Genomic DNA, 14,167 nt, shown 5'->3' on the forward strand with positions numbered 1-14,167 from the left:
ACAAGAATAGAGAGATATTCATGGTTACAACTACTATTAAAGTAACACCCAACACGAACAAAAACTATAACCAGGGCTCGACACTAGCAGCGGTCCGACGGTCCCAGAGCGGTAAAAATCGCTGTCGGGCCAGTAGATTTTCAGAAATAGGAAGATTTACTGGTCCGACATGACCAGTAAAAAATATCATTTTCGGGCCAGTAATTTTTCCAAAAATAGCAAGATTTAAGGGTCCGACATGACCACTAATAAAATCCACTGTTGGGCCAATAACTTTTCCAGAAATTGTCAAAATAACTGCAAACTATTTCCCCCCGTTAAATTCTGTCATTCACACTAGAGTAGCATACAGTGTACATGTAGCCAGCCACACGACCCACGTGGTAAATTCTCTACTGGCTGCGCGAACGAAGCTTGGCTAAACTCTGGCAGAAATCTCTCACAGAACTGTAAAAATTCACGGTTCATACTCATGAAAGGCTCTTATAATGTCCATATTTCCTAAAAATTGGAGTAACTCTGTCATTTGTAAGCAGTAAAAGGAGAAATTTTCACTTCTGTTTTGGTTCAAACAGATCGGGTTTCGGGTGATATCTTCTGAATACATAATAGCCCCACATATGCATTTATGTGTGTGTTGATACACTTGGTTTCTGACTCTCTTTCGTAGTTATTTTAATTGAGCCAAAAAGAAACTGATAAATTATTTGATGATAGTTTTAGCTTTCTTCCTCTGTTTTCTTCCTATCTTTCTTTCCTTCTTTCTTTTCAATCTTTCTTTGTTTCTTCCCTCTTTTCTTTCATTTTTTTTGTTACTGTCTTTCTTTTTTAATTTCCCTTTTTTCTTTAATTTGTTCTTTCTTTCCTTTTAAAAATATTTTTCTCTATTTCTTTTTTCTTTCTTTCTTTCTTTCTTTCTTTCTTCCTTCCTTCCTTCCTTCCTTTCTTTCTTTTTGATATTTTTCTTTCTTTAATTCTTGAGTCCATCCATCCTATATTCATCTCTTCTCTCATTCCTTTCTTTCCTTCTTTTTACCCTTTTCTTTCCTTCATTCTTTGTTACTTTCTTTGTTTCTTTCTTCCTTCCATCCATCATTTATTTACCCTTTCTTGTTGTTTTTTATTTCTTCCTTCTTCCAACCCTTTGTCTCTTTCTTACATTCATTCCTTCCTTTCTTATGTATGTCTTGTTCTTTCCTTTTTCCCTTTGTTAAATCTATCCTTTTACCTTTCCTTTCTTTTTTTGACTGCTTGCTTCCTTTCTCTCCTTTATTCTTTCATTCCTTCCTTTCTTTGTCTCTCAGTCTTTCTTTTTTTCTTCCTTTCATCTATTCTTTTCTCTCTTTTTTTATATTGTTTGCTTCTTTCCTTCCCTTCCTTTATTTCTTTCCTCCTATCTATCATTTTACCTTTCCTTTATTTCTTCCTTAATTCCTTTCTTCCTTCTTTCAATCCTTCCTTCCTCTCTTTCTTTATTTTGACCTTCTTTCCATCTCTCCTTTAACCCTTTCTTTTTTATTGCTTCTTCTTTCTTTCCTTTACTACTTACTGGATTTGTTCTTTCTTTCTGTATTGCTTGCTTCATTTCTTTCCTTCATTTCTTTTTTTCTTTTCTTTCTTTCTTTCTTTATTTTTGTTCCTTCTTTATTCCTTCCTTCCTTTCCTTCTTTAGTTCTTTCTTTTTTTCCTTCCTTCACATCTATCCTTTCTTTACCTTTTCTTTTTTTCTTCCTTCCTTCCTTTCTTTTATTCTTTTCTTTCTTTCTTTCTTTCTTTCTTCGTTTCTGTCTTGCTTTCTTTTTGTCCTTCATTCCTTCATTTTATTTGGGGGGGGGGGGAACGAAAGGCTAGAAAAATAAACTTGCGCCTTTTTTAAATGTTTTCTTTATTTTTTGGGACCAGTAGATTTTAGGTTCGGACCAGTAAAAATTTGAAGAACTGGGTATCTACTGGTCCGACATGAATAGGTTGGACCAGTAGAAAAAATGGGTTAGTGTGGAGCCCTGTTAAAATATAAAAAACAACATGATCTCAATGTACACTTGAATAGAACACTTACTCGATTTCTAGAATTTGATATCTGCTTGATAACAATCTTGTCAGCTAACAACAAGACCCTGGTAATAGCTGATAGAAGACCTCGGGCAGCCCGAACCATATTACCCTTTCCAGCTGGACTGGTCATCTGTCCCGCAGCATCATACGTTACATCAGTCAACTTGGCAATATTACTTCCTGTGTTTAGAGAGGAAGAAGAAAACAAACTTTTCAAGGCTACCTAATTTTTCTGGCATAAAGCGTTGGGTAAGCTAAGTCATCCACTTGTTGGGTAAGGGTAGTTTAATTGATTGGGCAAACTCTTTTTTTTTTTAGCATTTACTAAAAGTTTGACTGAAAATCAGTCAAAATATTGCCCCAAGGTTTGTTGCTCATTATTTTTTGTTGTTGGAAGCATTGGCTTTGCACTTTCACAGTTCACCTTGCCATATATGCTTGTGTATATATATTTTTTGCAGCAGTTAACAAGTAGATAGTGAATGGGGGGGGGGGGGACAGACCTCCCCTCTTTCCTCTGAATAGACATCCCAACTTCCAAGGAGTGCTGGCAAGGTAGAAATGTTGTGTGGTGGCATTGAAATGTCAAAATAATAAAAATCAAAACATATTTCTTACCAATAATGGGTAAGGGGAAAGTACTCTATTTCTTACTTCAAATGCTTTTTATTTCATAGGTGATAAATAAAGTAGGTGTTAGAGTCTTGGAACATTTTCTTCATGTTCAACAGAAAATAAGATGCATGAGGGACATATGGGTGCAACTTAAAAGATCTGAAAAGGACAAGAAGAAGGGAAAAGGGTTAAGATGCAGAAAGAGAGAGAAAAAAGAAATAGTAGATTTGTAGAGAGACAGTCACATGAAGAGAAACAGGAATGAGAAAAAAGGTGTCAAAGAAAGGAAATTAGAAAGGAGGAAATATATGAAAGAAACATCTTCGAAATTGAAGTAAGATAAAATACTCTAGCTAAAAATACAAACATTTAAAGGTTTGTCATTCAATCTTCTATACAGAAAACTGAAAAATAAAGAAGAGAGCACAATAGAGAGAGAGAGAGGCAGATAGATAAAGGCAGAAAAAACAGAGACGAAAAAGACGAGGAGGGAGACAGACAGACTGATAGAGAGTGAAAATGACAGAGATTGAAACCGAGGGTTAGAGTTTGAGCGAGAAAAGTACAATGTAGCTGAGAAATAGAGGAGACAGAGACAAAGACAGAATCATTGGACAGGGCAGGGAAAGTGATATACTGTAGATTTCATTGGTCCAAGCAATGGACAAAGAAACAGAGAGGACTTCAGATAAGTCTCATTTTTAGAAGACATAAAATCATCAATAAACATCACATCAGAAGTGGGTCAGAATGCTCCAGAAAATCAAATTAATCTAAAGAATCCTAGCAATGATGAGCATTTCATGACAGACTCTCAAAGAATGCTGCAATGTCATGCACCTGCCGTGAATTTTCCATTACATTAACAACATCTACAGATCAACAGCATGAAAGCTATCTACTGGGTTCCGCTCCGCAGCCTTGGAATTCTTTTTTCAACAAAAAATTACTTCAAAAATATAATCAGTAGTCTGTATGGAATCAATGTATTCACTTTCAGCCATCCAATCATAAAGCAACAAATTTTGAGGAAGAAATAGAATACATGTTCTAACAATCTTATTTACTTTGTTGAGTTAAAATGATCACATCCAAAATAACGAAGAATCCTGAGTAGGATGTTTATCATTATAAAGCAAATAATGTCCAGTTGATCAAACTAAATATTTGCTACACTTTTAAGGAAAGATCCTTCAGTATCCCCTCCCCCTATTCCCTAAATTAGAGAAACCTTACATGTAAGTAGATTAATTTGAAACTATCCTTTTTACATGTATTTTAGACAATTTAAGATATCACCAAAGAAAAAAAATATTTTGATCACTTCCACAAGACTAAAATTATAAATGTAATAGTAAATTGGGCCGTTGTTTCATTGTGTAATATTATACCAAATAATTACTTTGTGTGACAAAAGAAAGATTTTTTTTTAAGTCTGAAAGAACTATTATTTATCCATCTGAGACAATATCTATACTGTACATCATGCTCTTAAAATGTTCCATCAGTCCAAATGAAAAAGGCAAAAAGGACTATCAATGCAGTATCAAACACGGTCTGAGCAACATCCAACATGTATCTGATTTTACGATATGGGACCCCTAAAGCGGTGTGAACAATTACATCCCCTGCCCCGATCTCTGTACTCCCTATATAGCTTCCGCCTGCCCTGCGGACATAATGTATCTCACTTTAATCAACTAATCAATGCCAACTGATACAGGAAATGAAACTCGGATGAACTGGACGGTCTGAATGGTCAGTGGCCAGTGTGAACGTATCCCCTGATGCTTATTACCCAATGCTCTTCAATTAACATGATGTGTCCAAATAGAATCTATTTTCACGATCTTTAGTAGATATGAAACTTATATTAATGTTCCACATGTGCATGTTATAACTCTGCAAATAGAAATAAATCCACAGCTTCATGAACAAAAATACATACCGAAATTTATAACTGTTGGTAACATTCTACTTAATGAAACATTCATTTAAAAGTATATGAAAAGCTCACTTGAAATTCACAAGATGAGTTGTATGTTGATACAGAAATTATACATGAAGAAAATGGGATTAGAACTTGTTACATATGCATAGACCTCTATATGAAACAATGATTAGAAAAAATGGAATATTACCAAATTGGCATTAAACAGCGTGTGATTAGGACCAAAAGGGCATATAAATGGAATGTTACCAAATTGGCATTAAACAGCATGAGACTAGGACCAAAAGGGCATATGACAAAATGGAATATTACCAAAATGGCATTACACAAAGTGGCCCATATTCTGAAGTCCAGTGTAACTTAGACCATCTAACGCTGTGTTAAAGTTATAGGAAGCTGCAAATGTCAAAATATTGTTTACGTTTAATTTTCATGTTTAATGCGCTCCTTCCATATGCTTTAATGATGATAAGAACCATCTCTGTAATTATTCCCAGTCAGTTATGAATGATTTGAGTGCCAAATGAGCAGACAAATTGAACTTGTACTTTTAGCTACATGCATACCAGTCGTAACTGGCTATCCAGTTTAACCACAACTTTAGACCAGAGTTTGAATCAAACCCAACGTCAGAATACAGGCCAGTGAGATTATACCAAATGAGTATAAGACGATGTGATATATTAGACAAAGTGGGATAAGACTAAAAAGACATTACACATTACACAAAGTAAAATTAGATCGGATGGGGATTAAACCCAGCGGTATGAGGCAAAATGAGCAGTGTACAAAGTAGGAGAAGACCAAATGGGTAATTCACCTCCCAACACCACACTGCAAAAACACCGGTGTTAATTCAACACCAGCCTGGTATATATATATATATCGGTCCACACCACCAGAGAAGTGTTGAAACAACACCAGTTAAGAATCAAACCGATATTGGTTTAACACTAAATTGGTGTTGCTTAAATGCCAAACCAGTGTTGTTTCAACACCTCTCTGGTGTGGAGTCTGTGGACCGATATAGATACCATGCTGGTGTTAAATTAACACCAGCATTTTTGCAGTGCTCTAGACCATATATGAAAAGGTACCAAGCAATATAAACCAATTTGATTGGTGTCCGATCAAGCATGAGTCGGGAACAGGATTGTAGGTGCTGAGAAAAAGGCCAGGTGATGCAGTAATTCAAAGTTGTGAAGTTGAATAAAATGCAATTTGTCATGCCTTCCTGGAGCTCAAAACCAACTGAAAAAGAGCGCCTACACCTCTTAATTGAAATCGTCTATGCTTCATCAAACATAAAACATTTTCACACATGTGTCTGCCCTTCATGTTCACGCCGTAATTCTATCCCACCATGCACTTCTTAAAGGTGGGCTGTGTAGTAATGTTGAATTTCTGCGAACGATCCTCGATTTGCTGCCTCTATTGTAGAAGCTTCATCCAATCCCATTGGCATCGCTCCACGAGGAAGTCAAAATAAGAATCAGTACTGATGATACTGATTCCAAACAGATATTGAATACATCATACACTTTAATATTATACACTTTCTATGTTTCTTTAAACATCTTTTAGAAATACAATAAAGGGAAAAACAAAATGCAATGACTTGCTATGAAAACCCTGACATCCAAATGAAATTTTAATACAATAATTCAACTTTTCTTAGTTTTTATTTCGAATTTAAAACTGATAGTATAATTAAAATTTATTTCAAACACAAATAGCAAGAACTTACCAATTTTGGCAACACATATGATTTTACAGTCTCAAACATATTTTCACAAAGAATTGAGCAATAACATTTATATACATGTAAAAGTCACTACACCTGTGTACGTTTCAAATGTGGAAACTATAATTCATTGTTTTTTCACAATACCATATCTTCACCAAAACTTAAGGAAAACTTGAATATTGACTGAATGATATGTTTTACATTTTGAGTGAATAGCTCATCAAGATCATATTACTAAACTAATTATGTACTATAACCATGAATCTTTATGTCTAGAAACAGTGTGGATCAATTTCTTTGTGAACATCCCCTCATGATCAAACCTGTGGCTGCAAAAAGAGAATCCATAACGGGTGATGTTTCTAGACTTGATAGCGTTAAATCAGGACAGGGTTCATTCTGCAGAAGTTTTTTTAAGCTAGATGATTACTAAAACCAGGTGCGGATCTAACAAGATTAGACTCAATACTTGACGGGACATCCATCTTGCAAAAAAATATGGCCCTGCACCAAACCCTGACTGAATCTTCCGTTAAACATCATGACTATTGGGCATCACCAGCTTATGCAAGACAGAAACTTAGTATGAACCGGATACATTAACTGTCGTTCTTATCTTTTAGACGTTTAAACATCTTTTGACAGTCCATGACATGGGCTGTCTTCAACCATTAAGTGGAGAATTCAGATTGGTGACAGTAAAAAGAAATACTAGACACGCCTCCGTTGAATACATGAAGGCAAAATAAGGCAAGCTTGTTCACTGGAAAAAACAGCCAGTGCATTGTTCGCAGTTCCTTTACACAAATATCACACACATTTGTGAAAAACAAAAGAAAACTATTAAAATGCAGTAGCAAAAGCAACTGTGGACAAAAAGTATCATAAGGATATCATTGCACTGAATAAAAAGAAGAACTTCATATAAAAGTTGCATAAAAGTTGTATGTACACTGTAGCTAATCCCATAGTTTAAAATAACGATCCCTGTTGGGATAACCTACAATTATCCTTCAATGGTTTTGGCTATACCCATTATTTTAAGTGTAATTCCCATTGGTTTCAAACAGGGGCAGATCTTTCCAAAGGGGGAGGGGGCACATTTTCCAGAGGAAAAATTTGACAAGAAAAAAAAAAGTCTTCACTCTCAAGGGGGGGACACTTCTGTTTTAAAGGCATTTTTACATGACAAATTTTAATTGTGCCTCTCAAAGGGGGGGGGGAGGCACAGGCCGGCTTCCCCCCCCCCCCTGGATCCGCCAGTGGTTTAAAACAACATTTTCCATGCAAGAACAGGATGGAATAGGTTAAGTATGATCACAAAAAGAGTATACTCAGGGACTCAGTTTAATAATTATGAGGGGAGCAATAAAAAACTCTCCTAAAATTTTGAAGGGAGCACTACAAAAAGCTCTTCTTTGAAATACAAGGGGGACTCTCTTGTCTGATTTCAAAATGGATGGAGGAACGTACACTAAGTTACAACCCACAACCAAAGGGGACAAACAATCAGATCTATGCAATATTTATCTCATTGTACTCTTTAATGTCATTTTTGCAAGTGTGTTATTGCTTACAATATAATTATGTGTTATTTACAAAACCTTGACAAAGAATGAGGTTTTCAAGTTTGACTCTAACAGTTTGATGATTGACTGACAATCTTGTTAAGAAATTTATGAGGCGAGTGATAAATCGCTCTACCAAAAATGGATCAAGGAGAGCGGTAGCGAGTGATCACTCTCACTCCCCTTAAAACTGAGTCCCTGTATACTAGAATAGCAAACCAAGGGTTAAAAGGCAAAGAAAGAAATTATATCTTTCCAATAAAGCCTGCCAGGCATATATACTGGCACCCAAAATGTGCCATCTACATCTTCATGTGGCTATGGCAGGAGCGAGTGATTTATTCAAATCTGTGGAAATTAACTTTTTTAGATTGCCCCTTAACCTGAGGCCATCAATAGAATTTTCCTTTTTAAAGAGTAATAGGCTAGACCTCAGCCACCTTATTTCATTCCAAGTCACAGTACAGAAATATGTCCTAAAAGGTGCATGGCTGTATTTAGGAAATTAATAGTATATAAATTGATCAATTCATGCAAAGGAATTTCAGAGACAGGGTCTGAGACTCAAGTGTAATAACAACATTACACAAAATATTGTATAAAAAATAAAACCGTTCAATGATTTAATATCTAGATGCATACCACTACAGAAAATGTTTAAACAATTCAAAGAGAAATTTCAACACCAAAACAATTCAGCTTTAATATTACTTACATATATTGACCGCGACGTTGGTCAGTTTAACTCAGAACATATACAACATTTAACGATAATACCAAACTTTAGTCCAACTTTCTTCATAAAATCTCTAATTATGTATTAATGAGAGTAAATGACAGGAATTTTCATGCACCGACCATTCTAAAGTTCTGATCATAGCGTACATGTACTTAGCATTAGCACAGAATACATGCAATCTTTAAAAAACAGTTTGCAACTAATAATAGTTAACTTATAAACAACAATAATAATGACATTTGAACTTCTCACAGACAATGGTTATATCATCACTACTAGAACAAACACTGTCTCTTTCAAATGAAATACTTGTCTGAGAATTAAACTACTTCGCTTGAAGATCCATTTTCCTTCCGAACCAAGGCAACAATGAATAATTGAAATGTGGAAGCCCCTGGAAAAGGATGGTAATATACATGTGCATAGCCATGTCTGTTTGCCGCCAGAATTCAAAATTATTTCCCCAGCATCTGGTAATCAATAGCCACATCTATTTTAATATAACCTGATGTACAAGCGCAGCATGCATCGTACCCACTACCCAGGCTCATCAATAAGTGTTTCTGCATCTCCAGTACTTCTGGCACTTTCCAAAATGAAAGATTTTTCATTTCCGTGGTCAAGAGAAGAACCAATATTCATACCTATTTCCACCATCCCACTCTACTCCATCTGAATTCAAATGTCCAGTTGGGGATATTCAAAATCTTACCCATAGCTTTAGAAACATGCCCATTTGATAGTTAAAAAAAGCAAAGAAGAACCTTGATACAAGTCCATTATGACTATATAGGGACTACTAAAACAAATGCTTATCTGTAAAGAGCACTTAAATTCTGTAAAAACATGGTTTAAAGTTTTAAACAAGTTGTTTTTAAAAGTTAAAACAATTGTATAAAAGTTTAAACAACTTTTTGTTAGAGTGCCAGGCATAAACAACATGCTTAGAAATTTAAAGAATGTTTTAACAGTGTACGTCATGGTTCTGTACTCCTTTTAACCTTTTCCTTGAATCAAACATTTTAGGCCTAAGGTAAAGTAAATGAGGTCCATAAATGATGCAATGGATGATGTCAATTTTCTAAAAATAGCTAATGAAATCATAAATTATATACACATATTTCGATAAAGCAGCGAAATGCAATGTAAGAGTCCTTAAACATTTTCTCTTTTTCTTATTAGTTTGTGAATACCTTCATCTCATGATATTCCAAGGAAGAAATAGGGAAGTTTGCATACTTCATAGGAGTTTGAAAACTCCTGAAACAACAAATCATTGTCACATGTTAGTGCCATTAAAACTTACCATGTAGTACCCCATGAAAATTTATAAATAAATTAAACAAAATGCAATACAGCTGATTCAAATACTAAATAGAGAAAGTGTAACGGTCCGATGGCCCACTTTGGATTCTGACGAAGATGAAATCATTGAAGCATTAAACACTCGTTCTAAGGATTATACCTCCTTCATTTGGCTATGATATACTGATCCATAAGCAATTGCTTCATTGATCTGTTAATGGAGGCATAATGTGTGAAGAATAGATGGACCTGACATCTTGCCAAAGCATTCATACGGAAGACAGGTGAAACTGATCCAGTGGAAACACAAAATTGAGTTAAAAACTTAAGGTTTTTAGGGTCATGAGAGGCTTGAAATTAGGTTGAAAATTGGTTTGAAAGAAAAACCAACCCTGCAAGCTCACACTTTGAACTAGTTTATTTACACAGGCTGAAAGATCATGTTATTATTCATAGGCAAAGTTAAACACTGCCACTGTACTCAACTTCTTTCAGATAAAATACAATAAGGGTATCGGTTATAAATCAATTAATTTCACAGTCAATTATCTACCATTTCCTACTTAATTTGGAGTACTTGACTGCAAACTGTTTATATTACATCATTCTTTGGAACATTTTGCAAATGCTACTGAATGAAATTCTATTATATTATGGAACACATGATTATATGTTGTTTCATCCTGAATGATAACTAAAAAACATGTACTGGACCCTGTTCCATAATGATTGTCATTAATGTAGGGATGCCAGTTGGAATTGATCAGAGGGCATGAAAATCACCTAAAATATAATATTTTGTACACAAAAATGCTAAAACTATGGCCTGAAAATAAATTGCAAGGGCCTGAATTCAGGCTTTTGCCTGAAAACTGGCATCCCTATTAATGGTATTGTTCCATGCCACAGTTATCACTATACAGTGCGTATAAAAAAAAACGGGACAGATTTGAAAAGTCTATAAAATTTTAGTTTCAAATAATGATGTCTATATTTTGGTGTTAATAGATGCTCTAAGGTCTTATCTTTGAAATGCAATTTAAAAAAATAAATTTTATTCATGCTTGACCGAACACGGGACGTTTTTGTTGGGGGTTCAAAAAGAGGCTTGCGCCAGAATTGCAGAATATGTGTAATACAATGATCAGACTTCTTGCTAATCAGGAGACTTCCTCTTGACCTTTTCATTATCTGTGCCACAATTTTCGAATTATGTTGTCAAATTTCATTTACAAAGTTATTTATTTAATTGAATTATTTTGTTTTTTCATTTAAACTTCTCTTACCTTTTAATTTTCCTTCAAAAGTAACTGAGAAAAGAAGATTTTTTTTTGTTAACCCAAGCAAGAAGATTTGAATTATTAATTGGGAAAACTTGTGATTATTCAAATCGTTTTATTATGTGAAACAAATTATGTTATGTACCTTTAAAAGACATGAATCTATTTTTCAATGGGTCATTAATTCGTTGACCAAGTTTAATTGCTTGACAGGAAACACAGGAAGGGATTCATGTCTTTCAATGACAATGGTGTATTGAGTCAATTTAGAAGGAGCTAGATATGGCAGATCGGGTAAAATGTATTAAAAAGTTGTGAGCGAGCGAAGTGAGCACGCAAATATTCCCAATTTTTTTAATTACAATATCAAATTTTGTGATAGATTTTGACATAATATTCAGCAAATAATATCATATTTTACTTTCTATCTTTCCTTTTATTTCCTGTCCACTTTTTTTCTTGGTCATTATTTTTTTTAATTGAGGGGGGGGGGGAGCAACCCCCGAGCGCCCGCCCATCTGTGTGGCTTTGTTCAAAAGGCACCATAACCTTTGTAGCACATAATGAAAGGATTTGAATAAAAAATCCATGCTCTCCCATAATTCGGTTGAAAAAAAAAAATTTAGCTTGAAGAAGGAATATTCAAAGCTAACAGAGAGCATATTAAAAAGAGATAACAGAATAATTCAATCAAATAACTAGATCTGAAAATGAATTTTGACCGCATGATTTGAAAATTATGGCAAAGATAATGAAAAGTTTAAGAGGAAGTCTGCTAATTAGCAAGAAGTCCGATCATCATATTACTCATATTCTGCAATTCTGGCGCAAGCCTCTTTTTGAACCCCCAACAAAACCGTCCCGTGTTCGCTCAAGCATGAACAAAACTAATTTTTTTTAATAGCATTTGAAAGACAAGACCTTAGAGCACCGATTAACACCAAAATATAGACATAATAATTTGAAACTAAAATTTTATGGGCTTTTCAAATCTGTCCCGTTTTTTTTTATACGCACTGTATACTATCAAAATCATGATATTCTATTGGCCGAGAGCAAACAGTTATAGAAATTTAAGTGAGCTATAATCATCCCACCGCTGCCACCAGTTAAAGCCTAACATGGATTTTTTATATTTCTCAGAAGATTTAGGACTAATTTTCAATATGTGTCCAATATCTCAACCAGGTGATCTGATGAAGAGGGATAAACACCAATTAAAGCAATATTTAAGCTGTAAAATGAGTACAAGTAGGGCAGAATAACGAGGTTTGAGGTATGGAAATGAAACACTATGAATAGGAGGTCACATCTCTGGTGCAATATTACATGGTACATAATAGAGCTCATAAAAAGTGTACGTTCATATCTACTTAAGAGAGTAGAAAATGGAAGACCTGCTTGTCTGGATATGAAACAGTAAACTATGTTCCTTTAAATTAAGCCCCCTTGAAAAGAAAATCAATGAAAAGTTTAAAATGTACTTCATACTTGTGAACTTCCTTTTGATGAGGAATGCAAACTAGTGGAATTGGGAGTAGAAGGGGAAAAATTAGATCACCATCTTCTAGACGTGCCTACAGGGTTCAGCAACAGACGCTGAACTAATGGAGTTGCCTGGCAGAGCTTGTCTCACTTGTCTCACTCCTATTGCGATAATTATTTTGCCTTACAAGGTCCAATAATATCTCACAATGTACATCTTCATCTGCTCCTCCTGGCATTCCCTTGAGACGATGATAGCGAATGCTTGGAGAAGTAAACTAATGATGTCTGCAAGGGACAGTCGTAGTTCAACCTGGTCTCTCTCAAAACCTGTCGACATCACGACTAGGTGGTAAAAGATGAATTTTTGTGGGGAAACGTAGCTATTCAAGTAGGTGTTAAGATAGGGGCTAGTAAATTATTTCTAAAGACCTTCCATTATATATTTCCCCACAATGAGTTTAAATTCTTGTCTCTTGATGCAAGACGATGTCCATAATATAGAACATATTTAAAGTAAAGCACAAAGGGTACCAAATCAGTTAAAGTTTTGTATCAAATGAACTGCTGAATGGATAGATCCAGGGAGTGTCATGTATATCACAACGCTGTTGAAGAAAGGTCTATTCAACCTGATTTACACCCCCACTTACAGATTAACATGAAAATGAGTAAAAGAATTTTCAAGGTATTTTTCTTTCAAGCAGACGGAGCAATTCTACTAATAACAGAGATACATGGAAGTATATAATGTAATATGTTAAATGAAATAAAAATCGACATGTAGTTGAAGAAACCTTTACAAATTCTAACAAAACAAAAAAATCTCCAACGTGTAGTTGAAGAAACCTTAACCTTAACTATATTCTAGAAAAAAAAATATGCTGGGATCTTTGCATGTGAACATATTTAATGTATGGCTTCACACATGCTCATCTTGCCTGAAGATTTAGATATAAATAGAGCTGAACTAATGAGGTAACACGGGGGCAATCATTACATGACCCGCTACTTGGAGTTTTCGAGGTAAATATAGATATCTAGAAAAGGAAGTTTTTGCCTGTGACAGCTATGCAGTTCTACATGTATAAGACAGTTTATTGCTTTGAATATTTCATGTCATAGATCACTTCTCTTGTTCTTTGAGAATTCATTCAAGCAAAAGCTCATTCTACTTTAAATGATAAACGATCATTAATTGCTGATTTAGAAATATTTTTCTAGAAACTTGATAAATATAGTTCAATTTTTTTTTAAATCTGGTGCAATAGAAATTTGTATGCAATAACCCCCCCCCCCCCATCCAATACAATGACATTACAAAACAAGGCCCAGTTTCATAAAAAAGAAGTTATTAATGGCAAGTTCAAACAAATACAATTACCACGTGAAAAGTGCTTGTCAGCCAATGAAATCTTTGGA

The 14,167-nt window shown here is 34.7% G+C and overlaps 1 protein-coding gene across 1 annotated transcript in view; it reads right to left on the reverse strand.

The window, feature by feature from the left end:
* Nucleotides 1-2,232, reverse strand: part of LOC129264408 (alpha-catulin-like) — a 35,523-nt gene extending 33,291 nt beyond the window's left edge. Inside the window, exon 1 of the mRNA XM_064097850.1 lies at nt 2,060-2,232. Coding sequence (XP_063953920.1) covers nt 2,060-2,185 — 126 coding nt within the window. The 5' untranslated portion in view covers nt 2,186-2,232. The remainder of the gene's footprint in view (nt 1-2,059) is intronic.
* Nucleotides 2,233-14,167: the final 11,935 nt, after the last annotated feature.

The sequence above is a fragment of the Lytechinus pictus genome, chromosome 1 (genome assembly GCF_037042905.1).
Source record: "Lytechinus pictus isolate F3 Inbred chromosome 1, Lp3.0, whole genome shotgun sequence".
Taxonomy (NCBI): Eukaryota; Metazoa; Echinodermata; class Echinoidea; order Temnopleuroida; family Toxopneustidae; genus Lytechinus; species Lytechinus pictus.